Consider the following 27,240-nt stretch of genomic DNA (forward strand, 5'->3'; position numbering starts at 1 on the left):
AATTTGGGGTGTGCAAAAAAACCGATTCACATTCAAATCGAGATTCAAGCTCTAACGATTCAAAATCGATTCATAGAATTCCAAAAATGTATTTTTTTAATAAAAAAAAAACAAAGAAATTATAATTTTTTTTATTGTATGTCTACTGCAATCACATGGGAAAAGTAACTACATTTACATACTGTGAATCGTTTTATTAATCGAGAATAATGTTTTGAATCGAAAATCGATTTTGAATCGAATCTTGAGCCTAAAAATCTATATTGAATTGAATCGTGACATTTCCTGAATCGTGCACCCCTAAATAAAACACATGAATGCATTTTGTCAATATACTGGACTAAGTAGTACTTGTGTGTGTAAATCTCTTACGATACAGCAACCATGGCAGGCTCGCATCAGTCTACATCTGTGTAATAAGAAGGACAGAGCAGAGACCGAGCAGAGAGACCTTCACTGTCCTACCTTAGCTTCACTTGGTGTGTTGGTACGAGTAGTTTGTGTGCTCTGCGGGAGACTCCATGGCAACCTGTTGCTGTTGACCACCATTCTCCTAAAAGAGGAGGACAATTTTTTCAAAGAATACTCTACTTGATAATTAATTATAATGTGCAAATTAATCCGATTTTTATCAAAGATACAAAAAAGACAGCCTGTATTTTCCCACTGCCCTCCCCACCGAATCCAAGACATTATATGTCTTTGAGACATTATTGTCTTTGAGTGGATAAACCAAAGTACAGAAAACTAAAAACAGAAAACTGAAGGCCAGTGCGTATTGCGGGACGCTTTCACTGTAAAGATACTTAGAATACGGCGATATTAACTTAGCGATTATTCACGTAACCTCAGAGAAGATGTCGATACATACCCTTCTCATCTTACATGCGCAGTAGTATCTACGGGCTCCAGCGGCATCAGCCTATAACAGAACAGGCAGGTGAATGGTTCCAGTAATCCTACTCGTTTCGACATGACAAAATAACGCCAAGATATCTTTTATTTATTATTGGTAGATTTAATGCGAATTACAAGCAAATAACGAGGTAATAAGGCACAGCCGTTTTACCGTAACCAAACCGGAACTATATTCTCAGGTGGAAGAATATAGTACTTGGGCGGAGTGAAATGCTCGCGCAAGCCTGTCTGAGAATATAGTTCCTGGTTTGTTTTACGGTTAGAAGATGGCGTGTCTCATGTTACGCTGTTTTTGTACACGCTGTGACTCTACAAATCACAACATGTAAATAGGAACATCCGTTATGCCTTTGTCACTTTTGTCACAATTCGGAGCAGTAGGCTAGTTGGAACCAGTTACCTGCAGGATCTGTGCTGGGCTAAGCTAATGCTGGAGCCGTCAGACAGCGTTACAGCACACACGGAGATGAGAAGGGTGTGTATCGACTTGTCTTACTCTGGGGGTTACGGTGAATAAGCTAAATTCCCAATAAGTCGGCGTGTTCCTTTAACATTCACCATTAGGGGTGTCATGATTCTCACAATTCTCTTACATTTTTGATTCTAAGGTCACGGTTCGATTCGATTCTCGATTTTTACATTACTTTTTTTTAAAAGCACAGGTTGCTATGCCATTATTCGAATAATATTCGAAGATTTAATGCTCAAATGCAGCCGGTTATTAATATGTACTACACTACTCTCATTACATACATATTCACACATAAGAGGCTGGGAGACAGGAATGCCGGAACGCGTTGTTTCTTTTTTTATCTACTTTTGTCTTTCTTTTGTGTTTTCTTGTTTTGAGGATGGAGGTCTGGTAGTCTAGTTTTCGCGGCTTTCTTTCTGTTAGTTAGTTACTACTTTTTAAGTTAGGGGGAGAAGTTCTGGGTCCGACGGCCCTTGATGGGTTGGCTCAGACTTCATCCCTTCTTTTGCTCTTTTTGGCCAGACCACCAGACTCTCATAGTTTTGGTTAATTAATTGTAGTTAAGTTATAAATAAACTTTGATTTACTTTAATTATTCGGCGGTCATATTTAGCCTAAGTTGTGTTTGTTTGCTGTGGCCGTAACAACACATACACATTACATATTCTGTCCACTAGAGGGACTTCCAACATCAGCCTGGCCTTGAAGGGGACCTACGTCACAACGCATCGCTCTCTGTTTACATTCATTTCCCACCACGAGCACACAGCGACACAAATCACCAGAGAACTCTGTAATGAAACATGATCTAACAAGTGTAGTGAAGCGGCTCTGTTCTAAAGGTTAACGGTGCTCGGCTAGCACAGTGACATCTTGTTAGAAAGCAGAGCCGAAACGATTTGTCAAAAAATAAAGTAACAAAAGTGTTAGCCACAATGCTAACGGCATTGATAACAAAGCCAAACGGTGCTGTCACTGCTATCGAACGTTGTCACTCACTGGAAATCCAAAATACTTCCACACCGGCGACTTCAGCGATAGAGGAGAGGGTTCAAGTTCTGTCGATGGGTCTCCTGCATCTGCAGTTGCCATGCTATCTTTTGACTGGCTGTAGCTAAGTTAGGAGTTTGACTCGCAGCACTTCAACACGTGGGTGTTTTTTTCCGCTTGACAAGCCGACCGGACATGACGTGGGGGCGTGGCAGCATCGACGATTCCATTTTTTAATTCGAAGTTCGAGATTGTGACTTAATTTTGAAATCGCGACACTCTTATTCACCATGTGCTATAATTTAAGGACATTGACCCAATTATACTTTAACACCCATCACTCTACTCCACCCAGTCCTCTCCTACATCCCACTTGATCTCATCCCTCCAATCACAGCCTGAGTTTCTGGTTTACTACTGTGCCTCTTCCCATTCATAAAACTGCCCTTTTTTGTCATTCACTGTATTGCTCATCCCGCGCGCTCCCGCCATTATCACTGAGCTCCACCTTCCAACAAATGACTCAAGGCTCTCCACAGTCTCAGCCGCCCTCCTGCAGAGCGTTCAGCCAGGATCCGGCTACGGCACTATTGCACACAGACTGTGGAGTCTGTGCCAAACGTCTCCAAGAAATGATTCTGACCTCATTCAGTGGCAAAGGCTCTTCTAGTTGAATAATGGTTTAATAAAAAAACTAATATAGACCGATTGTCTGGACAGCACACAGCTATTTCACAAGAGGAAAATTACATGGGGGAAGTATAAGTAATATATATTAATACATTCATTAAGTAATTAAGTTATTAATTATTCAAAGATAAAGCGAGGAAGACAGAAATACAATCTTTGCACAATTTAATTCTGCATATCAGCAGGTGCTAAAATACAATGTAAATGTGTAAATTATGAAACTTTCTATAATACAAATATTTGGAGGAAAGTGTAATTTTCTGAGGTCTAAACCTTCCATTACAGAAATAAGAAAAAACTCATAAACGTTTTCGCTAATATAGACCAACTCTACCTCCTTGGCCTATCATAAAATAAACAAAACTTTCCAAAACAGGACATGAACCAATACTGATATTTCTGCTCTAATATAATTTTTTTTGTATTTATAGAATATTACAAGAATCACCAAAGCTACTACGCCAGCTTCTACCTGTCATAAAATATCACACACACCTTCAGGGCACATGGACACTGTTCAGCTCAGTAAATCAGTCAGTTGGCAGTTTGAATAGTCACCTCTTCTACTCTCTCTACTCTTTAAAATACAGATGAATAAAAACTAGTCTGCTAAAAGCAACAGCTCTTTTTAAGCTCACAGATGTGTCAAGTTTTAGTAAATACATCCCTATAAGAATTTTAATCACTAGTCATCCCCTTCATGGAAATATAAAATATAAGCAGCTGAGGTTGAGGCTAGCTTCATACCTCTACTGGGACACTGGAGGGAGGCACTGGGGTGTACTGGGGGATGTAGGTCCCCTGCATAGTTGTGTTGGCCGGAATATACTGTAGGGAAGGCAGAGAGGAAAACACAAATTGTGTGTAGTATTTGACATGAATATTTGATCTTGTGAATTTCAGGCCAGTATGGGGACAATTTTCTGCCTTGTCCATAGTGTGTGTGTGTGTGTGTGTGTGTTAGAGGATGGATACCGACCCAAGCCCGACGGGACCCGACGGGTTCGGACAGAAATTTAGAAATGATACATCGTCACATCAGCGCGATAAGGCATTGAACATTTTAAATTTAAAACAGCTTATCATGTAGTTGTTAATGTGCGCTTGTTGCCCTGTGTGCGTTGATGCGCTCATCTGTTGACATTTCCGAATGCCTTCCTACAGTTGCTTAATAAAAGCGGGCTTTCCACACAAACAAACGTACATGTGTCATTAGTATAAGAAAAAAATGAGATTTTAACTGTGTCTGGCTCGGGTCGGGCTCAGACATAAATATCTTAAAGGTCCCATTGCATGAAAATTTCACTTTATGAGGTTTTTTAACATTAATATGAGTTCCCCCAGCCTGCCTATGGTCCCCCAGTGGCTAGAAATGGCGATAGGTGTAAACCGAGCCCTGGGTATCCGGCTCTGCCTTTGAGAAAATTAAAGCTCAGATGGGCTGATCTGGAATCTTGCTCCTTATGAGGTCATAAGGAGCAAGGTTACCTTCCCTTTCTCTGCTTTGCCCGCCCAGAGAATTTGGCCCACCCGTGAGAGAGAGACATCATGGCTTTCAAACGAGCAAAGTGGCAGTTGGTCAAGGCCACACCCCCACCCTACCCCCACTAAGGAAAGCTCATTGTGGGACTGGCTCTAGTGGCTGTAATTCTGCACCAAGGCTGAATTTCGGGAAAGAGACTTCAGATACAGTATTAGGGGACCACTAAGGTCTATATAAAAGCATCCAAAGAGTACCATGTCATGGGACCTTTAATGCCTGTCGGGCTTGGGTCGGGTTCGGTTACTGCGCTGTCGGATGTGGGCCGGGTTCGGACAGAAAAATGTGGCCCGATCCGCAGTATGTGTGTGTGTGTGTGTGTGTGTGTGTGTGTGTGTGTGTGTGTGTGTGCGATTGGTACTGACTGTGCCCGTGCTGCCCAGGGACATGTGGCTTAGCTGCTGGGCGAGAGGTCCCATCATGGACGTGGGCTGGATGGACATGGCATGATCCATTGTTGGGGTAAGAACTGTACCCTGTGGATGCACAGAAACGCACAGAAACTTACATTTTTTAAGTCTGAATCACTATCTTTAATGGAATGTGTTTTAGATTCATCACAAGTGGCCAAACATATAGAAATATGCCGGGGAGTACAGTTAAGCTCTACATTTGGGTGGAATGCATCTCAGACCACCTCCAAAAATGTTGAATGCTTCTTGCTTACGTTTATGCTTTGTTTGGTGGCTTAGAGTAAATGGGGTATATGAGAGGAGGAGATGATGGTGATACTCACAGCTGGCTGCATGAGGTATGACTGATGGTGCATCCAGGACGGGTTGTGTACCTATAGATCAGGAAACACATCATGAAACTCATTTGTGAATGAGTTGCTGTTGCTTGCACAGTCCCCTCAGAGCCCGTATTATGTACGTTTGCAGAGAGAGGTCATAAGAACCTGAACACATATAATCAGTACTGTGGGCTGTGGTCCTCCCTGAGTGTCTGTTAACTTACATAATGTGGACATAAACAGCAGTTTGGCACAGAAAAGCAAAAGAAAAATGAAGTCTTGGCATTAAAGTAGATTTTAAAAAGTCAGTATTTTGAATTATAAACATAAATGAAATAGCCCACCTGGTAGGATGAGACAGGAGAATGCATGTAGGGTGAGAGGGAAGTCTGGGCGATCATTCGGTTTGGAGCCAGACTGTAGGGTGAGGAGTAAAAGCTGCAGAACAGACGGAGCAAAGCGGGAAGAAAACATGAAGACGGCCACATCATGTCAACAATCTGCAGTATGTCTCCAGCTGCATTAAAAGCATTTCTGTATTCACGCAATGCCCAGCAGAGGGCAGCACTTTACTACAGTTTGACAACGTTTGAGTTATTATCCTGGAGGGTTAAGACTGTTTTCAGTCAGTCCATGAATACCACTCACCCATTTTGTAAGGCCGTGGGGTCATACGCAAGCGTCATTCCTCCCTGGAAAAACAATACACAGGATTTAGAAACAGTGAGGTCATATAAACACTGGTGCAGTCTGTACTAAAAAAAGTCATCTAGCACAGAGCGAGAATGATGGTCTTGCTTTAATTTCCAACAGGAAATGTAACGTGAACACAGGAAGTTCCCTTTAAGAATCATGAGTTACAAGTGGCCATGTTACCGTATCTCCATCTCTACCCCAGGGCCTTCCATTATGGAGGTACTTCCCCTGGTTCTGCCTCTTCTTCTGACCTCCGTCTGCAAACTTACATAATAAGGGCTCAGTGGGCACTGTGAAAGCAACAGATCAAACAAGAGAGTGAATTTAGTGGTCATAGTGGGGAACAAAACACTGAGCTCTGGCACCAACAATATCAGGTTCCTGTAATACCAAAAAAAAAAAACATTCCACGTACCAGGCACTCCTGGTGGAGTCTTGATGAATTTGCCATTGAAATGCTGAATTATGGCCTCACACTTCTCCGTGGATTCCATTCTGAAATACAGTCAAAAGTAAAATTGAATTTTGCTTGTGGAGCGCAGTTTACATTAGGATTATACTATGTTTTATTTACAGCACAAACTTTACTCAAATCATCACACACCACCATGGAGTAGTGTATTGTGTCTGACCTGGCAAATCCCACACCGCGGCTTGTCCCGTTAGCATCTCGGAGGATGCGTGTGGAAATGACCTGGCCAAATGACTTGAGCATGCTCTCCAGCTCTTGCTCATCCATAGACAGTGGTAGGTTGGAGATGTAGAGGTTGGTGGGGTCCTGCTCTTGTTGCTGTACAGGAAGTAGACATGAAAACCAGTTCACATAACAGATCTTTTTTGTAGAGATGTGATTCTTTTTGTTTCATTGCAATACCAATACATGTTGGTGTAGAAGTGGCAGACATCTGAAACTATTGTTTTATTAATACCTACTCGTGGGGTGACTCACTGGTACCCAAAGTACTACAATTAACTTCTTCTTTTTTTTTTCTTTTTTTTTTAAAGGCGTAGCATTTATTTTAGCATAACACTTAACAAACATCTTTGCTAATGCATTTGCAAATGGAAAATTTCTCACTTTCAATATCTTTTTCACACTGCAGAAATTCCTGTGTAGGCAGCAGTGTGACAGCAGTCTTTCCATCAACACCTGCCATCGCTCTTGGTACATTAATACTTCATCATCTGCATGCACCATGTCAGGCATCATTTTGTATTAGGACTTGATGCGGATAAAATCTTTTTAAGCAATTAGTACCAATAAACTGACACTCTGAATAATTTATCACCCATGTGTCATTGCCTCAACTAAGGCTGTCTGGTTTTGCAAAATCCACACGCACACATTAATAAACTGACACATGCAAATATGAATCTGCAAAGATTAAGTTGCATATTTAGGAGGAATGTTGTCTAATTAAGAGATCTGGGTAGCTACAAGTAAAGAGAGATTATTCAGAGACTGATTTTGTGGCACTAGCTTGAAAGTGAAACCTTGTGTGACTGTGCAGAAGCAGACAGGAAGCCAGGCATGAAGTTAAGGAGTTCAGAGAGCAACAGGAGCCTGGCAACCGGGAGAAAAGAGGCTGGGCCAAAAAGAGGGGAAGGGAAAACAGAGAGAGAAGGAAGAGGATAGAGCAGAGCGAGGGTGGGAGAAATGAGCTTAAAAGGCTGATATTTTGTACAGGAGGGAACTGACAAGATAGGAAGTAGTGGGAGTCTTGAATAATTTGGGTAATGAAAGAGGAGGATGACAGAAGAGAGCAAGAAAGGAAAAGAGGATAAACGACTGCCTGCTGATTAACAGGCTCTTCTCTTCCATCAAAATATATTTTAAAGCTACCATTTTCCATTTTGTTCCCTCTTCTAACACTCACTGCTATCAGATAACTCTGCAGCCCGGTTTTTCACTTGTACACGAAAGAAACTGTCAGATGTGGGTCAAACAGCTATCTCAAATGAAGATTTACTGCCTATCTCATTAGCCTCTGTTCTCAGCCGTAAGCCACCTGGCCAAGAGATTACCTATTTTCTGTCATTGTCGTCATTCTGGGTGTGGCAACACGGTTATTATGTAACACAGTGGCACACTGCATTAGACTTCATGTACAACAATGATATCAGCGATCAATGATTTTAAGTTAGGTTATTATTTGGTTTGATATAGATTGACGGAAATGAAAAAAAAAGAATGTGTAAATGTGTGTGTGTGTGTGTGTGTGTGTATCTGTGTCTATTTGTATGCATGTGTTTATGTGTGTGTAAATATGCGGTGTATTTAAACATGTATAAATAAGTTAAGCATCACATTTTTTGTATTTAACTAAAGGATAAAAATAGAAAAAGGGGGTAGGATGTGAAAAGTTTTTGTTTGTGAACTTCTTCCTACTCCTTTTTGAACATGGGAATTTCTTATTTTAATCACTTACAATAATTTTGGAAGATCGTGCTGAGATGTACATGTTCTTATTTATCTATTTTAATTTTATTATATATATATATATATATATATTTTTTTTTTTTTTACATGTTCAAAATAAACTACTACAAACAAAAAGACTAATTACATTATAAAGGAGAAGCTCCCTCCCGGTTTATCCTTTTATTTACCCTTCACCTCAGCTAGTACACACAATATCCAATTTCATATTCAAACAAATAATCATCCTGTTGTAGATATGAAAATGCTGTTGGATGTAGCCAGGGCACACGTTAATGGGATTTGCTGAGGCGTCACAGTGTATTTTTTTTTTTTGTGTGTGCCAGGCCCGAGGTAAGCCATGTCTGTTGAGGTGTGTCTCTGTGTATTTGCTTGTGTGTCGAGCAGCGCGGGCAAGCTGACGTCTGAGTTTGAACAGGGAGGTGCTGGGAAGTAAGAAGGGATCTATTTTTAACTCTGCCATGGTTCTCCTGCCCCTAATGCACGCTGCTCCTCTGGGCCCACAGCCTCGGGGCTGGGGCGGCCAGTTCGGGGACTGAGCATACTCTGAGGACGGCGAGTGCAAGGTGTGGCTCATTTTGTTTACGAACAACACTCAGCAGCAGCCATGGTGAAGGTGCAAACAAGTGAAACTGCACTTGAGAGGTTGATGTTAAACTGATTTTAGACTAATGCTTGTTTTTTCTGACCTGAAGTAACCCAGTGACTGAAGGAGCTGTGTATATTTAGGTTTTTATAGTGGTTATCAACACCTCTGACTGAGCAAATGCTGTCTGGGTGAGTCGAGTCTTAGTGTCCAGTTGCACTTGTCGGGTATTAAGATACACAGGATTGTGTGGCACTCTTACAGAGGAGGCGCAGAGAACTTAGACTCTGGGTTTAGTTGCACTGGACTGGTTCAGGTCAGCTGGCAGTGTGGATCTGTTACAGTTTTCGGGGGCTGGGCTGAGGGAGACCCTGGTGTTACATTGCAGTGGGTCTGTTTGGGTACAGGACACGGGGAGGGGGGCAGGGACACTGGGGTGGAGTGTATTAAGTGCTGGTGTCAGCCCCAGGGCTGAGCCCAGACGATGGACAATGCCAGCCCGTTGTGTCAGTCCCATTGACAGTGGGTGTAGTGGCACCCTCCCCTGGGTTCCCTCAATGGGGAGCCTGAGAGCCAGAGGGATCAGCTTAATGGGCCGACAAGAGTTGCTTTGACTGCAGACACTTGGACAAAGAGCTCAGAACAAGCGCAACAACAGGAGCAGGTTAGCAATATACACAAGCACAGAGACAAGGGCGCGAGGGGGAAGGAGAGAGAAGGTGGTGAGGAGGGCGATGAAGGAAGAGGAGACAAAATGAGGATGAAAGGGAAAGCAGTAAAGGATTAACAAGTAAAGAGTGGTGAATTAACAAAAACGGATTAAAAAGGGGAGTCATTTTGCTTGTAACAAACCTAGTCTCCATCAAGCCAGACTTTATCCTTTGTACAAATGTTGATTATTGGCACAGGTTCACCCAACAAAGTATAACAAACATGCCACTCTATAAACCAGAGTTTATCTTGCACCCTTGCCAACAGGGCACTGCATGTAACCTTTTACATGATAAAGTAGGTAGATGTGTGCTTGATGAAGAAGGGACCACAACTCTCGGTGGTCAAAGTTTAGCAGGTGGCTCTTTGGAGATCAATAGATTTTAGAGAAGACAAGATTGGATCAAAAGGCGAACTTGACAAGTTTAGCCTAATGGTGATTGGTGAATTTGGGGGTAAAAGAGGTAGTGGCTGTGTAACAGAGCTGATCAAGAGTTGGTTAATTCTTACTTTGGCCATCTGAGCCTGGACCCCACTGGACTTCAGAGCTGTAACTGCTTTCTGTGCTGCTGCTGGGCTGTCAAAGTCCACAAAGCCATAGCCTGTAAAATAGACAAACACATATTCAAATTGCTGTGTTGTTATTTTGTTTTGGAGTTATGTGCTTTCTTGCTGAGTTAAATGTGAAGCTAAAAGCTAGGCAAGTGTAGCATAGCTTAGAAGGGGGAAACAGCTACGTTTTCAAACGTGACATTATATGTTAATTTAATAGCTTTAGATGTGCTGGTAGATGTTTGTTTTTTTAACTTTTGACAGAGATAGGCAAGCTGTTTTCCCCTGTTTGCAGTTTTTAGGCTAAGCTCAGCTAACGTTAACTGTCTGCTGGTTGTAGCTTCATAAAATAATATGAAATTCCCCTTTAATAACAACACAACCAACACCAGTGGGATAAGTGAAGGCAACAGTCATGAAAAACCATGATGCCAACTCTCAATTTAAAAATATAAAATGAGTTAAAACGACTAACTCACCTTTACATTTGTTGGTGGTTTTATCCAAGATGGCCTTGGTCGAAACAATCTTGCCATACCTGTGGGGACAGACAAGAATACAGAAAACAGGGTCAATGACAGATGAGGTGACTATAGGGCAAAGAAGAATCTACTCCTACCTGTGCATACAAATCGTGCCACACTTCCTCAGGCTGCCTGACTACAGCTGTAGACATGAACACACTCCTTCGCGCAATCAATTGTGTCTTTTTAATGCGATCACGCGTGTCACAGAAAACTTTGTCCACCTCAATCCTTCGTGTGCTGGTAATTCTGTTCCCTGGCGTTGTTTTCGACAGACAGGAGACAGCACCCTAGGGCCAAAAACAATTTGTTCCAGACCTGTCTTTACCACACACACTTACAAACAGACTAACACACAAACACACAACTCTCTACTAAATACAGCTCTGCTCTCGGGTATTTTTGGCTCAAATAAAGCTTTAAAGTGTTGTCACTAGCAATGTTTGACTCGCAAATAGAAATATTGACTTTCAAGGGAACTTACTGTTTGCCTGATCCATTTAAATACACACAAAATGGTGTATGAAACATAAGCCAGTGTCCTAACCTTTTATTTCAGTCCACGGTTGTCAATAGAAAAACATTAAAAAGGCCAATCAGTAAAAGAAAAGAATTAATGAATGCACTGATGCAGTATTATAAAACATTAATGCTATGAAACCCACATTAAAAGCAGTAAATGAGAAGTGTTATGTAAGATGCAGAGACTAATGGAATGCAGTGTTATAAGACGGCACATCAGCACTACTGTATAATAGACCTGCCCTTGTCTGGTGAATTTAGCCAGTGAGTTCCTCTGTTTGGGAGACATGGTGTCTGGGCGGAATGTGCACTGTAACCTGATGCTTAACCCCTTCAGTTTGCCTTCCTTCCCATAACATCCCTCTCCCTCTCTCTGTTTTTCCACACACACATCGCTGGGTCCTACACTCCCGCCGAGTTTCAGTGGACATTTGCCCAGATGACTAAGATCTGACTAGACGGCCACGGCAGAGACCTGTGTCACGTTTGACACCAATGTCCAAAGTATTTATGCTAAAATGTTGTGGCCTTATCTCCTCCAAGTTTCTAACATGTACATACAAATACAAGCCATGCATCTTTTTAGAAAACAAAAATAGTAGCAGATTTATATGTGAACAATCTTGATGTCAGCTACCACAATAGAGGCCACAGCTGGATTTGTGCATTCATCGTATTACCTTCAGGATAGATACATTATAAAGGACACTTCCTCACAGAAATTAATAATTCATTATCCACTGCCACATAGCCAGATGACCTTTGAAAAGGCTATGTTTATAGTTTCCTACTGCCATCTAACAGCTGCAAAGTGGTCATTGGGCGTGTATAAGCTAGACATAATGTAACCCATTCAAGCCCAAATAAATTTTACATTTCTTTTGGTCATATCGCTGAGCCCTTTGAGCACAAATGTAGAAACATACATTCAACATTTACTGTTTACCACTGTTAGAAATATTTTAGTAAAACAAAGTAATATAGTATTCACGTGTTGGGCTCAAATGGATGAACCATATCAAACTAATTATATTAGTAATATATTAGTCATTAATTAAAGAAGTATTTCACTGCTGGGGAAATAGCCTTATCATAAAACTGGACTGTTTATGTAGTAAAAAGAAGCACATGACCAGAGAAAACAGAGAAAAGGGGCTGTGGTATTCCCTTTTGCTCAAAAGGTAAAAAATCTACAACTACCAGAATGCACTGCGCCACACCAGACCAATCAACACTCCTGCTGGTGGGTGACGTAATCCATGCATGTCATAGAACTAATGGCTTCTGAAATTCGAGACAAGCCAGACCCACGTGGTGCTTTCGTCCAATCAGCTGCTGGTTCTCATTTTTTTGGGCAACAATACAGATTAGCGCCGCCTGCTGTTAGGGAGACGTATTACGTCTCACGCACGCGCAGAACGTACGCTCTAGTCGGCGTCGCTTCGGGGGTGTTCCGAGGCACTTTTTTGACCGACTCGGGGAGACTGATCAGTCCAACTGCCTTTTCTGCCGACGGTCGGTCGTCGGGTTGGTGTGTCAGAGCCTTTACAGGTAACAGTATGTTTCTGAAAACATTTGAGGCACCTAACTGAATCTTGGTTAATTTTTAATCAGCACTGTCTAGTTTTACAGTTTAATCTAAATTCAGTCTGAGTTTGAGAATAAGAGAGACGAGCACAAAAATCAAAAAATCCTTATTGTTTTAACAGTCCAAAAATCGACCTGCGTGAAGCTGGCCCCCCATGTCATCCAAAAATTATTAAAAACACTGTATTCGTTTGTGCTACGTTTGTGCCGTAAAAATTATCTATTGTGCTGTTAAGGGTTTTAAATAATTCAACTTTACATTTTTTGGCCAGTCTCTCCCCAAAATGGTCTCAATTGTTTGTGCCGTTAAAAAAAACATTTGTGCTACTATGTTTTTAAAGTTATAACGCTTTATAGGTTACACGCGCGACGGCACCCATCCCCCCATTAATGTCCAAATCTCCCCAAAATGGTCTCAATCATTTGTGCTACATGTGCTGATTTGTACCAGCACAAACGATCAATCATTTTTACGGCACAAACCAGCACAAACATAGCACAAACGAATAGCAGTGTTTTTAATAATTTTTGGATGACATGGGGGGCCAGCTTCACGCAGGTCAAAAATCAGAACATCAATATATGGTTTGAAAGACAATATCTTAAAAAGAAAACCAAAGATTGGAAATAAATGTATATCAAACAAAAGTTTAGCCCGCAATCATAAACAATGACCCAGATTTTCCTGAGTTAAAGCTCATACCTTCAGATCAATAGTACTTTAGAAAAACACTGAAGTACTATTGATCAGTCTGAGTTTGCATTAGGCCACTTCTACATGTACCAAAATGATCTTTTTTTCCCCCGTCTTCCCTGACATCGTTTCAAGAATATATGCGTCCAAACGGATCCATTTGTAAATGACTCAACACGCTACTTCATATTCCAGGTCTATGGGTGGCGCTGTTTCTGCTACAGAAATTCACCAAAAAACGGAGAAGAAGAGGCGGAGCATGCGCATAAAGCTTGCACGCTGTAAACAAACAGACAGTATATTTTGCCCTAGTAACCCTAATAGGCTCAATATCTTCTCACAAGCATGTAGTCCACCATTGTTGTTGTTATGAGACGTCGTCACGGGATAAGAGGTCGAAGGCTAGAGATCGAGGGATGTGGCACAGTTTTTGATTTTTTATTCACCCTGGGACCAGGTTTTTAAAAAAGTCGGTCTTCAGGCAGTGCGTTTACAGGATTCATTTGGACGATCGGCCAAAACGATGCAAAACGTGCGTTTACACCAAAAAGTGTCTCCGTGTGGATGGCCCCTTAGAAGCATGATGAAGAAAAACTAAAGCTGTGTTTCATGTTTTTCCCACCAGGAGAGTTCAAAGGTCTGAAGGCAGTGACTGTGTGTGACCCTCTGCTTACCTCAGCCCCTCTGCAGCAGAACAGCAGCCCACCACACTGTGGAGGCCAAAGGGACTTGAAAGACAGCTCTGACCCATATACGTCTGTCTGACATTCTTTCCCAGCAGGCCATGCTACACTTTTCCCACTCATTTAAGTTTCCCCTTCAGAGGTAGCCGTCCCACCCACCCCAAAAGCCTCCGTCCTCTCTCAACACTACAATGACTTCTCTGTCAGTCCCCGGTTTTTACTCTCCCTGTGTTTCACATACTAACCACAGATTTCAGATGTTCTTATATTGTTCCAGCTTTGACAACGTGTGTTCGTACACAATATTAACATAATTATCAGATATGAGCCGTGCAAATATGTACAGTGGATGTGATGTTTCCGAGGCTTCTTTATGTAGGTTCAGAGTGGTTAAACTGGAGAATGACACACACATATTACTGAGGGAGGGGCTGTGCTATTAGCTATGGCCAGTGCTTGTTCAAGGAGGCGTGCTGTGTTACTGCGAATGACCCGTGGAGATGACGGATGCATGGCTAAGGTTCACATTCTGTAACATACAGCATAGCCCTGACCTGCAGCAGCCAAAATCGGGTTGGTTGCTTTAGTACTGGGTTTTTATCTCTTGGTGTTACCCTTTTTCCATCAAAATTAGTACGCATATACAGGTGTTTTAAACAAAGGTAAACCTGCTAAAACTAGGTGATAGACTCCTTTCCTATTGCCAGTAGACGAGTATGCCGGTCTGTTTTTTGCCCACAAAGTGTTACATTTTCCTGCTACAGCTTTCCAATACAGTGCACAAAACTTCAACCTCTGCTCTACATATTTATTTGATATCTTTGCTAATACACTTTAACTCTCCTCCGCTCAGACCATCACTCTGTCACTCGCTCCAACACAAACACACCCCAGACACCACACACACACACATACACACACACATACACACACACACACACACACAGCTGACAAAGGCCTGATGTTAGTGGATGTAAGTGGGATTTTTGGCCAGTGGGAAAGGTGTGTGTGTGTGTGTGTGTGTGTGTGTGTGTGTGTGTGTGTGTGTGTGTGTGTGTGTGTGTGTGTGTGTGTGTAAGGTTAGTTTGGGACATGAGGAGGTAACAAGCTGTATCCTTCTCTGGCCCCTTCTCTCCTTCTTTACCCCTGTCCACTCCTTTTCCCAACTCTCTGCATTCGTTCCCTCTTTCCTTTATTTCCTTCTAAGCTCTACCATTTTGCCATTTTGACAATTTCTAGTGTTTCCTGGGTTTGTTAAGATTTAAATCAGACTGACTTTAGTTGTGGTAATTCAGCATCATTATTAACAAACCACTTTTCGTCAAGATATATCACAGGCACCTGAATTGAATCAAATCAAAATTATATTGTGGCAGACTTTGTAATATCAGCAAATATTGTATCGTCCAAAGAATCGATAGAATATGGTATTGTGATAAAACTTGTAATATACACCTCTAATAAGTTTCCCAAAATGTCACACTATTCCATTATATAAATGAGCCTTATGGTGTGGAATTACTGAGGCTCAATCCACATATTAAATCCAATTTCTATATCATCAGTCCATCAAAAACAAAAGTTTGAAAGTCACTCACGGTTGGCAGAGCTTGACCAGGTCTTGGTCTGTGGTCCCCGGATGGAGGCCGCGGATGTACAGGTTAGTTTTACTCAGCTGTTCCCCTCCCCCACTGCTGTTGCTACTACTGTTGGTGTTTGGACTGGGGGGCGCCATTTGGTGGCCGGAGGACACATAGGCCTGCTGCAATAAGAAAGGAACAGAATTAATTGACAATTGAAATAATTGTGAAAATACTCCATATTTTCAAACCCCAGCAAACATTGGACAAGCACAGCGACGTTAGACATTATTCACCGTGTCGTGTGAAAAACTCAAAGGAGTGTTTAGAGATGTTGAGATAGAAAGTAATCCTGCATGAGACAGATGATTTTGTGGGAGCTGCGAAAAATGATATCATACATCCCTCATGTCAACACTCACCAATAGTGCTTTCTGAGGGGAATGTGGGGCCTCTTGGCTGCCTACTCCATATAGGGAAAAGAGGCCTCTTTCTCCGTGTTGAGTAACTTCTTTTTTACTTTTGGAACAACAACAAAAAAATCTTGCGGTGCATATCTAAGCTCTAAAGATCTAAAAATAACATTTAGTCAGCCTGATGATGCGGGATTGAATAATAGACATCAACCGATTGTGAACAATGTTTACACTTCATATCCTTTTGCTACTTTTACTTATAGCCTACTTATGAAAGCAGGTATTTCTAAATGAATTGCTGCCATCTGTTCAAGCTTGCATTTCAATCGTCCTAAACTCGCAGAAGCTTCAGGTTCAACACTGTCCTTCTGACATTTCCCTCTCAAACGGTTTCTGGGGTTAACAGTTAAGTAGATACTGAGCAAGATGGAATAACTGGGTTAAATTCTGTCCATGTTACATACAACGTCCACTGATCAAAACAAGGAGAATTCAAAGATATGAGCAAAAACAGCACACCAGAAGTTTTGTTATTGACATGCTCTACCTCAACTCTTATTGAACCTCCCTCTCATTTTTTATGTTGGGTTGTTTTGTTTCAGCGAGGACATAGTGCCGGTGAATACTAGTTGTAAACTATGGTGGTCAACTAGTAGATGACTCACCACTAGGAACATGAAAGGCTGTTGTGCAACAACCACCTCTCACTATGGGATTGTGGCTCTCCTTAGAGCAATCAAACTAAATATTGTGTAACCATGAAGAGGAATATTTTTTTTTATTGGGATAAATGCAGTTTCATCATTAGTTTGAAACAAAAAAAAGACCTCTCTTTCCAGGAATAGATCTACTGGCTGTTCTCCAAATAAGACTGAAGCAATAAATAGCAGAGTGCAGACCTGGCAAATGTTTTGTCTGTTTGCTGTGAGAAAATGACTTTAATCACATTAATCTGACAGCCATATGTTTTCATTCAGTGTTGCATACGAAGGAAGAAGAGCAATATGCATTCAGCTCAGCGCCGTGAGGGTGGAGCGTATCATTTGAGAGAGCAATTGGACAGAGGCGACGAGAGGACAATGGGTTAATTATCAGGAGAGAGGAGAGGGTCACTGATCAGACTTGTGGTGTTTATGAAAAGAAAGCCCAGCAGGAAGTCACGGTCACACCAGGACCACCAGCAACGCCAACCAATCCCGCTAATTAGACGCCATCTGTAAGGCATGGCGCCCCTCTCAGACAGCCCCTCTGACCTCTATTTTGCCAGCAGCACGGCAGCCGCTTCAACAATACGCTCATTTCTCTAAAGATAATTCTCTCTTCCTCTACTGCTGAATAAACCTGAAAACGTTGCCTGTGTTTGTTCATGTTAGGTAAGATGGAGACACGACCTGCTCAAAGTAAAACAAAGAATAGAGGCGTGTGCGTTCTTTCCTTTCCTCTCTTTCATTCCAGGGATATTTACACATGTCCAACAGTAAAAAGGCACAAATGACAGGATGTACACACACACACACACACACATTTTCAGGGCCCCAAAACATGCAAACACAGCACAAGCCTGCCCGTAAGAGTTTATCTATCTTGTCACAGTATAGTTCATGATGAATACATTTTTGAAGGCAGCTAATTTGTGAATGAAAGAGCAAGACAGCGGAGACCTGTAATCTCGTTCACACACTCTTTACCAGAGTGCCAAGTCCCAATCAAGCTCCAGACTGTACCAGGAGCAGACCACTGCAACAAAAACCCATTAAATCAACACACACCACACACACACACACACACACACACACACACACACACACACACACACACAATCTATGAGAGCTGCATAAGATCTTGAGGCAAAATGTATCATCTAAACTATACAAAATATAATCAGAAACTGAACTAATCAAGTTTAAAGTAAAAAAGCTTGACAGTCTTTGCTGCCCTGCTGGTTGGTGATTACATTTCAGACTCTTTCAGTATCCTCATGCTTTTAATTTTTTTTAATTTGCATGTATTGTTTTGAAGACCTATGCTGAAACAACACTTTTTTGCCTTTTATTTTAAACAGATGATCAGTAGTTGTGGAGAGAGCAACAAGAGCTAAGGAACAAATAAATCATGTCACCAATCTAGGACTGCAACAAACCAAGTTCCCACCTCTGGAAAATTATGACAGGCCAATGTGATGGCTTGAAATTGATTGTTTGCTCTGACCAAAAGTACAAAATCCCAAAGCTTACAATTTACAAGAAAAACACAGAGAAGCATCACATTTGAGAAAATGGAAACAGTGAAAGCTTTGTGCATTGCTTAATAAATGACTGATTTCCTGATCTATTTAATTACTAATCGTTTAAGCACTAATCCAAGCTCCTATTTAACAGATTAGTAGATCATTAATCAAACATTTAGTCAGTTTTAGCCAACTTCATTATACTAAAAGTAAGAACAATCTGATTAGTTCCATTAATTATATATTTTAATGACAGTTGATTAAGCACTTTCTAATCTTTATGAATATTCCAAACAGATATTTCTTACTACTGACATGACCGTAGAACCATTTGAAACATGACCTCAGGAGACAACATTTCTCCTCCTCTGCTGAACCGCTCCAAATTCATAACAAAAGGCTAAAAAAAAAAATATCACTGGATATTTTTAGGACCAAACTTAACACAAAAATACAAAACCCTTCTATAAATAAAAGCATTTCCTTACATCAATACTCTGAAGCTGCCAGTGTCTTTCTCAAATACTGCATGCTGTTGGTGCTGGCTGACTTTAATCTTAAAGACATCAAAACATTTTTTTTACTTTTTGTGTTGACATCAAAATAAGCTATTAACAGTGATCCATTTATACAAATACTTAAAACGCTTGCTAATGTATCTCTGCCTAGATGTCCAACCATCTTCTTAGTCTCACTCCATCTCTGTTTTTATCTCTGTCTCTCCCTGTGGGGGCTTCTCCAGTCAACCCCAGTTTGACCCACAGAATTCCATAGATTTCCTGGCTGTTGGGGTCTGCCGACCTTCCCATGTCCTGGCTTCATGTCTTACCTCAGACAGGAAAGAGCCATGGCTGTCTGACCAGCTGACCGACTTACATGCTAATGCACAGATTTATAGCCTGGCTGAATGAGGACGCAGCATCCGGCTTGTATAGAGTTACGCCGCTGAGATGACACTTTGCACCAGCTCCACTGTAGCACTGACAAGGAAAATGAATCATGGGAAAAGGAATTAGATACCGCTTCTGAAGCATCAACAAACATTTTGGAAAAGCTATTGGACTCTAAAACCAAATCATTTCCGGTCTGTCATGTTGATAAAAACGATACAAAAAAAAAAAAACTACTCATTTATAAGACTAATACATCTGGAAAATTAGTCTTGTTACATTTGCCGAGGGTTAGGTAAGGACTGTGTGCCTAGTAAAGCGGTAAGCCGCAGTATGGCAGCAGGCAAGAAATCCTCAGTATCTGCTCCTGATCTTATCACACGGCCATTTGAATGAGATCTGCATTCCAACCAGGTGACAGGGACACCAATCTCACGTCTAAACTCGTTCCTGAGTCCTCCTTCTTTGCTTTCTGTCTCTAACCCTCCCCTTCCTTTTGTCTTTTTTTTTATAGGCACCTATTCACCTTACAAACTGTCTGTCTCTTAATGTTGTTGATCACACCTTGATGCACTTGCACAGTGCAAATGCACATGCATGCATGGCTTTTCAAGCCAGGTCAGGTGGCCAAAGCCAGAGAGTTTGGAAACGGATACTGACAAACATTGGCCCTCAGCTCAGCTAGAGATCTAACAAAATGTGAGGCACACCGAGTGTCTGGCATCACTGCGGTACTTGGCGTCAGATTTCTGACAGCTGTGCTTTCTCCAAGGACTCGTTCTCCCTCTCTACCTGTTCACCTTGGCCAGTTCATGTGGTTGGCACTTAAGCTGGGGACCAATCTAAAACATCTGACACCATTAAACAAAGAGATAGATAAACATATAACTGGCAGAGGGCCAGAAGGACAAAGGTGACTCTACAGAGTTCAATGAGAACAGAGTCACTGCAGCAGAACAGCTGGTTTAATACACACACATTAATAAAGTAGCCCTGTAGACAGTAATGTATTTCCTGTTGTGGAATTGTTACAAACATGCATTGATGATAATATGTGATGTGTTCAAACTCAAAGCCTTTTGTACACAGCATTTAATGTTGGCATGTAGAAAAACTGTAATTAAAGCAAGATTATTATGTTGTTATTTTCAGCCCGACCAATACTGGACTTTTTAAGACAATATTTACTACCTAATATAATACATATAGCTTATTAGCTCAGGGAGTTTAAAAATCTGATAATGATATATGGGTGAATAGTATCTTTTATTTTTGAAACAATCTTGGTACGGATCCCTTAGAAGTTTGTATTTTTTTTATTGTGACCAATAAACATAGTGAGTGGGACATTACAGTGTTAAAAATCATCTTTCCTGTGCCTTCTGGTGGATGTAATTGAGACACTGTTTCTAAATTACCTCAGACATATCATTGGTATTTCTGTATTGCAATTTCTTGTTACTTATCGTCCAACATTTCCTTAAGATTTAAACTCTATTGCCTAAACTCTAAAGGCCAAATAAGGGATTAAGATCTTACTTGTATGGTTGTAGGTTAGTTGCACATGATGTTACTGCTGGCAGTCACTCTGCTCCTAGCTTAAAGCTGCATTGAATGATTTTTGCCCACAAGGAACACAAACTCCAAAACAAACTAACAGACACACAGTCCATTGCATTAAAATGTATATGGCTAATGTGTTATCAAGTGTCTACTTACACATCCAACAGTCACGGAGCAACACTATTATCTCTATTGGAAGCATGTTTCTGGCTTGGTTTCAATAAATACAAATTCATCATTAAAGGGATGCATTGATCAGATATGCAGGATAGGTAGTGGCATTGAGTTTCTTTGTCAATAAAATAATATTTGGTGTGTATCAGTTACGTTCAATTAGTAGCAATGCGTTACCATATGTACAAATGATTTTAATCAGTTCTATGCACTTGGATCAGTACACCCTACCAATAATCACCGCAATCACTGTAGTCAGTATCTTTGTCTTTAACTGTTGTGCTGGGCAGGTCATGTTTATCAGAGCTTGTTTGAAAGGCTCTTGCCCCCAGTGTTGAGAAAAGAGTGATTAATCACTGCCTGCTCAAAATAAACCATGCTGATTGGACAGTTTACATGTGAATTGTACAATTTGATTCACCAAAGCAGGCCAGCTAAACACTAACTGTCAATGTTGAATCAGCCATGATCTGGGCTAACTAATCCCTGTGCCTTTTTTCTCCTGAAATTACTGAGAGGGTTATTCAATTTCACAGAACCATATATTATAATATACATAATTCATAATACATGATATTAGGGCTGCAACTAATGATTATTTTCAGAGTCGATTAATCAGTTGATTATTTTCTCGATTATTCGATTAGTTGTTTGGTCTATAAAATGTCAGAAAATGGTGAAAAATGTGGATCAGTGTTTCCCAAAAGCCTCAAATGTCTTGTTTTGTCCACAACTCAAAGATATTCAGTTTACGGTCACAGTGGAGAGAAGAAACTAGAAACTATTCACATTTAAGAAGCTGGAATCAAATAATTTTTACTCTATTTATTTACAAAATTACTTAAACCGACTAATCGTTTAGTAATAGTTTGTCATTTGGGGCGACCTCTAGCTCATCCAGTAAGGCTGTGAGGCCTTTGCGGTGGCCTGGGTTCAAATCCGACCTGCGGCCCTTTGCTGCGTGTCATCCCCCAGCTCTCTCCCACCTTTTCTGTCTATCCACTGTCACTCTGAAATAAAGGGGAAAAATCCCCAAAAAATAATCTTTATAAAAAAAAATAGTTGCCGATTAATTTAAGAGTTGACAACGAATCGATTAATCTTTGCAGCTCTACATAATATATCATTATTGCAATTTCTTTGTAAAATAATTCATTTGTTTTTGGTACACCATATTCTCTGTGGGGCTATTAGAAAAATGGACTTCAAGTTCTCAAGTCACAAGCGCCGGATTTGTGATATGACAAACCTGCTTTACCAACAAAACTCAAGGTGTTCATAAGATGCCATTCTTCCTAGGATTCTATGTTGCAAGGTAAAAATCTATCTTTCCTTAATGTTTTATGTGCCTGTATGTCGATGTGTGTAAGCCTTTTAACAAGCCTCTTTTGTGTGGAAGCATTTCAAATCAATAAATTGCACTGCTACAACACACAGCAGTCACACTCAGTGTTGTCAAAGAGTAATGTCACAAAAGTTAAGAATACTTAGCATGGGCAAGAATTAGTGACGCCTGAAAGCTTGTAGAGTTGAAAGTGAAATTATTTAAAGAAGCATGGGAGACTTCACTTCTGCTATTCTTCATGTCTGAATGGTCTTTACGTCTGTGTCACAATTGAATACTCCAGTTAATGTTTTTCTTTCATTTCTTTTCATATCCAGTTGTGTTTTGATCCAATAAAGTATGTGTTGAAGCAGATCTTTAAATCACAGCAGTACGTTGACATTGAAAAGGACCCCTGCCAACATGAGAACAAAAATCTGATTGACAAGTATAAAAACCAGCCTTTCGATGAGCCCCTGAGCGAGACGCTTGATACCTTAGAAGCGGCAAACCGCCTCCTGTTATTTTTCCATCCAGGAAGCGTTACACAGAAACCTACCAAATTTGATTTGAGGACATTAATTCTATTTATTTGAGGGAGGAAACGAGGTGCTGAGTCAGGGGAGGAGCAGCTGGCTTTAAGCACAACAGAAACCAAACACCTCTTAGTCGTCAGGCTGGGTAATCACCTTGCACACACAAAGAGCGCTTTTCTAACCTCTCAGCGTGTTTATTTTGTGATCAGGCTTGTATTTTGTGTACTAGTGCAGCTCAAGGTATGGCAGAATGTGAGCAGGAGATAAAGAATGACAATGAGGTGGATGTGGGAGGAGGAAATGTAAGGAATCACAACACAGGAACTTGACCTCTCTGTGAACTTTAGCTCCACAAAATAGAGTGCTTGGGACCACCAAAACTTCCTTTTACACTCTATTTAAAACTTTTTTTATTTTAATTTAATTTTTTTCATTCTTACATAGTGCATGTTCATAATGTATGTAGAAAGGCCAAGTACATTTTATTTATATAGACCAAAATCAGGGTTTTACAGTGTTTACAGCATATATGTATATATCTGTATATATGTACATCATTCTAGTTTTTTCAGATTATTTTTAAAGTTACTTATTATCTGTTGTTGTACTTCTGCTGCTGTGACACTTTACCTGTGTAGGATCAATAAAGTTTCTTATTTTATACATTTCAGCTCATTCATTTATATTTTTAATCAGTCTTTTCAGATGGCATGTTATGACTGGTTCCTGGAAAACTCACCTTTCGGCAGTATTTTTGTCAATTTGATTTTAGAAAAGATTTGACATATTCAGAATAGACTGTAACATATATAACCCTGTTATAGGCAACCTACACAAAAGGCATAAAGGTGAGTGTTCCTATGATGTCAGACTGATCCTTTGAATACAAATAACTACCCTAGTGCTATTCATTTCTGCTTAAAGGCTAAATTCAACATTTTGGGGAAAACGCTGGTAGATTTTTACCTTTGACCAAGTTGTTGCTGCATTTAAACGGTCTGAATTGTAATTCCTGTTCAAATGTTTCACCAAGTTGCTGGTGCACAATGTATTATTTTAATAATGCATAACAGTTCAATACATTTATATCCATGTATTTATTATTTACAAAATTAGTAAAGCAATGTTTAAGTCAAGCCTGATGTTGAGTGACACAGAAAAGAATGATCCCAGTCACTTCCACACAGTGAGGCATACAGCTTAATAATTAAACACTGGTATCGGATTGGTACTCTGTATCGGCCGATAGCCAAAGCCCAGGTATCGGTATCGGTACTGAAAAAGTCAAATTGGTGCATCCCTAGTACTATCATATATATGACCAGAACAGCAACAAATCCTGAAAAGCTGGAACTTGCTAATGTTGCAAAAGGCAGTTTTGCTTTAAAAAATAATTGAAACAATGAAGCGATTATCAAAAAAGTTGCAGAATTGTTTTAATCGACTAATAGATCTAATAGACTAATAGCTAATCTTTGCAGGTCGAACGCTTATAGAACTTATAGTTGATATTGGGAGAGGCATTGCTGTTTAAAATGAGAACAGCTCATTTGATATGCCATACTTAATAACTGTGTAACAGCTTCTTAATTTATATTATACAATTATAATATATATATATATAGTCATAAACAACAGGGACCCATTTTACAGAATGAAACTGCAACTGCTGACACTTACAAGACTACACTCCTAATTGCTCATATAGTGTATTTCCTTTTAAGTGACTTTTAACATTTTTATTGGTCCCTGGTGAGCTAAAATGGTTTTTCGGGAAGGAATTGTTTGTCAAACAGTCTCCTCATAGCAACAAAATGAGGTCCAACAACCTAGTAACAGCTTGAGTAAAGGACTGCACATAAATGTACATACATTAAAAAATAAATTGCAAATTGTGTGTGTGTGTGTGTGTGTGTGTGTGTGTGTGTGTGTGTGTGTGTGTGTGTGTGTGTGTGTGTGTGTGTGTGTGTGTGTGTGTGTGTGTGTGTGTGTGTGTGTGTGTGTGTTTGTGTGTGTGTGAGAGAGTGTGTGTAGAACAAACAATTCATACACAATGCTGTTTTCGTCTGACAAGCACTAGTGTTAACATCAGATCTGGGAGGGATGAGCAACCAGGCGGTGCCCAAGATCACAAAAAGACAATAAGTCAATATACATTTTCCAAATGCCATTTAGAGTTATGGAGCACGTCACACAGTAACACAGTCCGTGAAAAGCAGCCAGAGAAGAAGAACAGGAAGAGCTACTGTGAATTTAGTGGATGTGAAATCACAACATAATGTTGCCATGTAATGAAATAGCTTTTACCATCACTTCTAAGCCATTACGGTCCATAGAGAGAGAACACACAAATACGTGCAACCTACCTTATACACAGCTCAGTAAAAAGGATTTTAGAAAGCCCAAAAAACTTGTTTTAATGCAAAAATTCAAATTCAAATAAAAAAAAAATCAGCTCTGCCAGCAGTAACCAGAAATAAATGCATTTTAAAACAATTTTTGTAATTAGGTTATTTTCCTAATCTTGTACTGCTGTACATCAAATCTTGTTGAGAGTATCCTTCCCTCACATACTGGTTACAAAAGTGAACATGTCAACATTGAATGTAATGACGAGAGCGCGATTCATAATTCTGGGAATGTAGGCATCATGGTCTGGTGGGATTTTCAAGGGGTGGGGCATATTCTGCTTTCAGATGGGAAACGAGGGAGAGAAAAAAACTTTGCAAACTTACGCGGCAGCGGAGACAATGAAGACCTGATTTATTAACACTATAGCTATGAGTGTCCGGAGTAAGAGGCAGAATTCATTTTGTAACATGTTCCCCTCAGCCTGCCTTTCACCCTACCCCCACTTCCACAAACACATCCAGGCACAGACGCGCTATCCCAACGCGGTACAGTTCACCCATAAAAGTTGCTCTCCACCATTGACTTCTTTTCAAATGAGTGAGCAGAGTCGTATCGACATCCTTACTGTAGTACGCACGCACAAATACTACGAAATAAAACACCAGGGGTCCAACATGACAGGACCGAGCGGTAGCTCCTTTTCCTACCTACACAAACCACGGAGTACGGCTGCTCTATTCGCCGATTTTCACTCCATGAAGTCCGAAGTTAAATTCAGTACGTTTGGCTTTTCAAGGACACTGCAGCTCACTGTCACAAGCCCTTTTTCTGTCGCGACAAACGCGGGCGTGTTGCCCTGCAGGGCGAACAAGCCTTAAATAAAGGGAAATCCCGAAAGCGTTTACCTTTTTGCTGTTTCTGCTGTTATAGCCGTTGTATGGGTTGATTCCTGCCCTTGGCGGTACGGAGAGCAGCATTTTTCTCGGCGCTATGTCCGGAGCGGCGAACACAGCCCAGGCTGCCAGCTGACGTCAGCAGCTGGGGAAGTGAGTGCCTGGAGTCCTGCTGCTTGACTGCAAGTGGTGCTGCTGCTGCTGCTGCTGCTGCTGCTGCGGCATGACAGGGGCCCCCACTGCCGGCCCCTGGGCTACTTTTAAGGGTCCTTCACACGGATACAGGTGGTCCACACAGAAGAGCGGATTAGCTCGACTTCATTCACCTCCCACTGTTATTTCTCTCACAGGGAAGAATAACTAGAAAAAAAGCTCCAAGGTGACTCTTATAACAAAACGCTTGTAAAATCAGATTATTGTGTGCTACGTTTTTGTCTGAGGGTCCTTAATTCTCTCCTTGACCTCACGCCACTTCATTAGAGAAACATTCTTTTATTTGTAAGAAATCCTAATCTGTTTAATTTGCATTCAAATATCACAACAAAAACTTTAAACTAGGCTACAGTCATAGGCGTAATAATCAAAACTGGCCAGTGCATAAGCGTAATAATCAAAACTGGCCAGTGCAACCCAGCCAAATATCCTATTATAATTGCCTTTACATAAAGACATTCGCACCACAACTTGATGCCGAAAATGCACAAATTGTTGCATAAAAATTCACAGGAATGCAGAAAATGAAGTGTTTGATGTTCCCAATTTCAATTATGCTTAAAAGTGGAGATCTCAACATCCCCCTCCCCACAATGTGGAACCCAAGGTTATGCCATTGACTATACATCCAATATCCTATATATGATATAACATTTAACTATTTATTGGCAGTTTTGACAATATCACTAACATATTTTAACTCCTTATACTAGTAGCCTACTATCCAGTTACAT

At 40.7% G+C, this 27,240-nt stretch overlaps 1 protein-coding gene across 4 annotated transcripts in view; it reads right to left on the reverse strand.

Annotated features, from left to right (window-relative positions):
- Positions 1–26,472, reverse strand: part of LOC120556998 (RNA-binding motif, single-stranded-interacting protein 2-like) — a 30,433-nt gene extending 3,961 nt beyond the window's left edge. The window contains exons 1-13 of one of the 4 annotated variants that reach the window (XM_039796986.1): positions 26,306–26,472; positions 15,937–16,097; positions 10,808–10,866; positions 10,287–10,378; positions 6,672–6,829; positions 6,455–6,534; positions 6,220–6,329; positions 5,992–6,035; positions 5,688–5,781; positions 5,347–5,397; positions 4,976–5,086; positions 3,818–3,898; positions 466–553 (exon numbers count right to left, since the gene is read on the reverse strand). In XM_039796986.1, the coding sequence (XP_039652920.1) occupies positions 473–553; positions 3,818–3,898; positions 4,976–5,086; positions 5,347–5,397; positions 5,688–5,781; positions 5,992–6,035; positions 6,220–6,329; positions 6,455–6,534; positions 6,672–6,829; positions 10,287–10,378; positions 10,808–10,866; positions 15,937–16,097; positions 26,306–26,377 (1,194 nt within the window). In that variant the 5' untranslated portion in view covers positions 26,378–26,472 and the 3' untranslated portion in view covers positions 466–472. Of the gene's footprint in view, positions 1–465; positions 554–3,817; positions 3,899–4,975; positions 5,087–5,346; positions 5,398–5,687; positions 5,782–5,991; positions 6,036–6,219; positions 6,330–6,454; positions 6,535–6,671; positions 6,830–10,286; positions 10,379–10,807; positions 10,867–15,936; positions 16,101–16,340; positions 16,425–25,414; positions 25,434–26,305 lie in introns of those variants that run through there. The other 3 variants (XM_039796985.1, XM_039796988.1, XM_039796987.1) reach the window with 3 other exon arrangements.
- Between the last annotated feature and the right edge of the window lie 768 nt (positions 26,473–27,240).

Source organism: Perca fluviatilis, chromosome 4 (assembly GCF_010015445.1).
Source record: "Perca fluviatilis chromosome 4, GENO_Pfluv_1.0, whole genome shotgun sequence".
Classification (NCBI taxonomy): domain Eukaryota; kingdom Metazoa; phylum Chordata; class Actinopteri; order Perciformes; family Percidae; genus Perca; species Perca fluviatilis.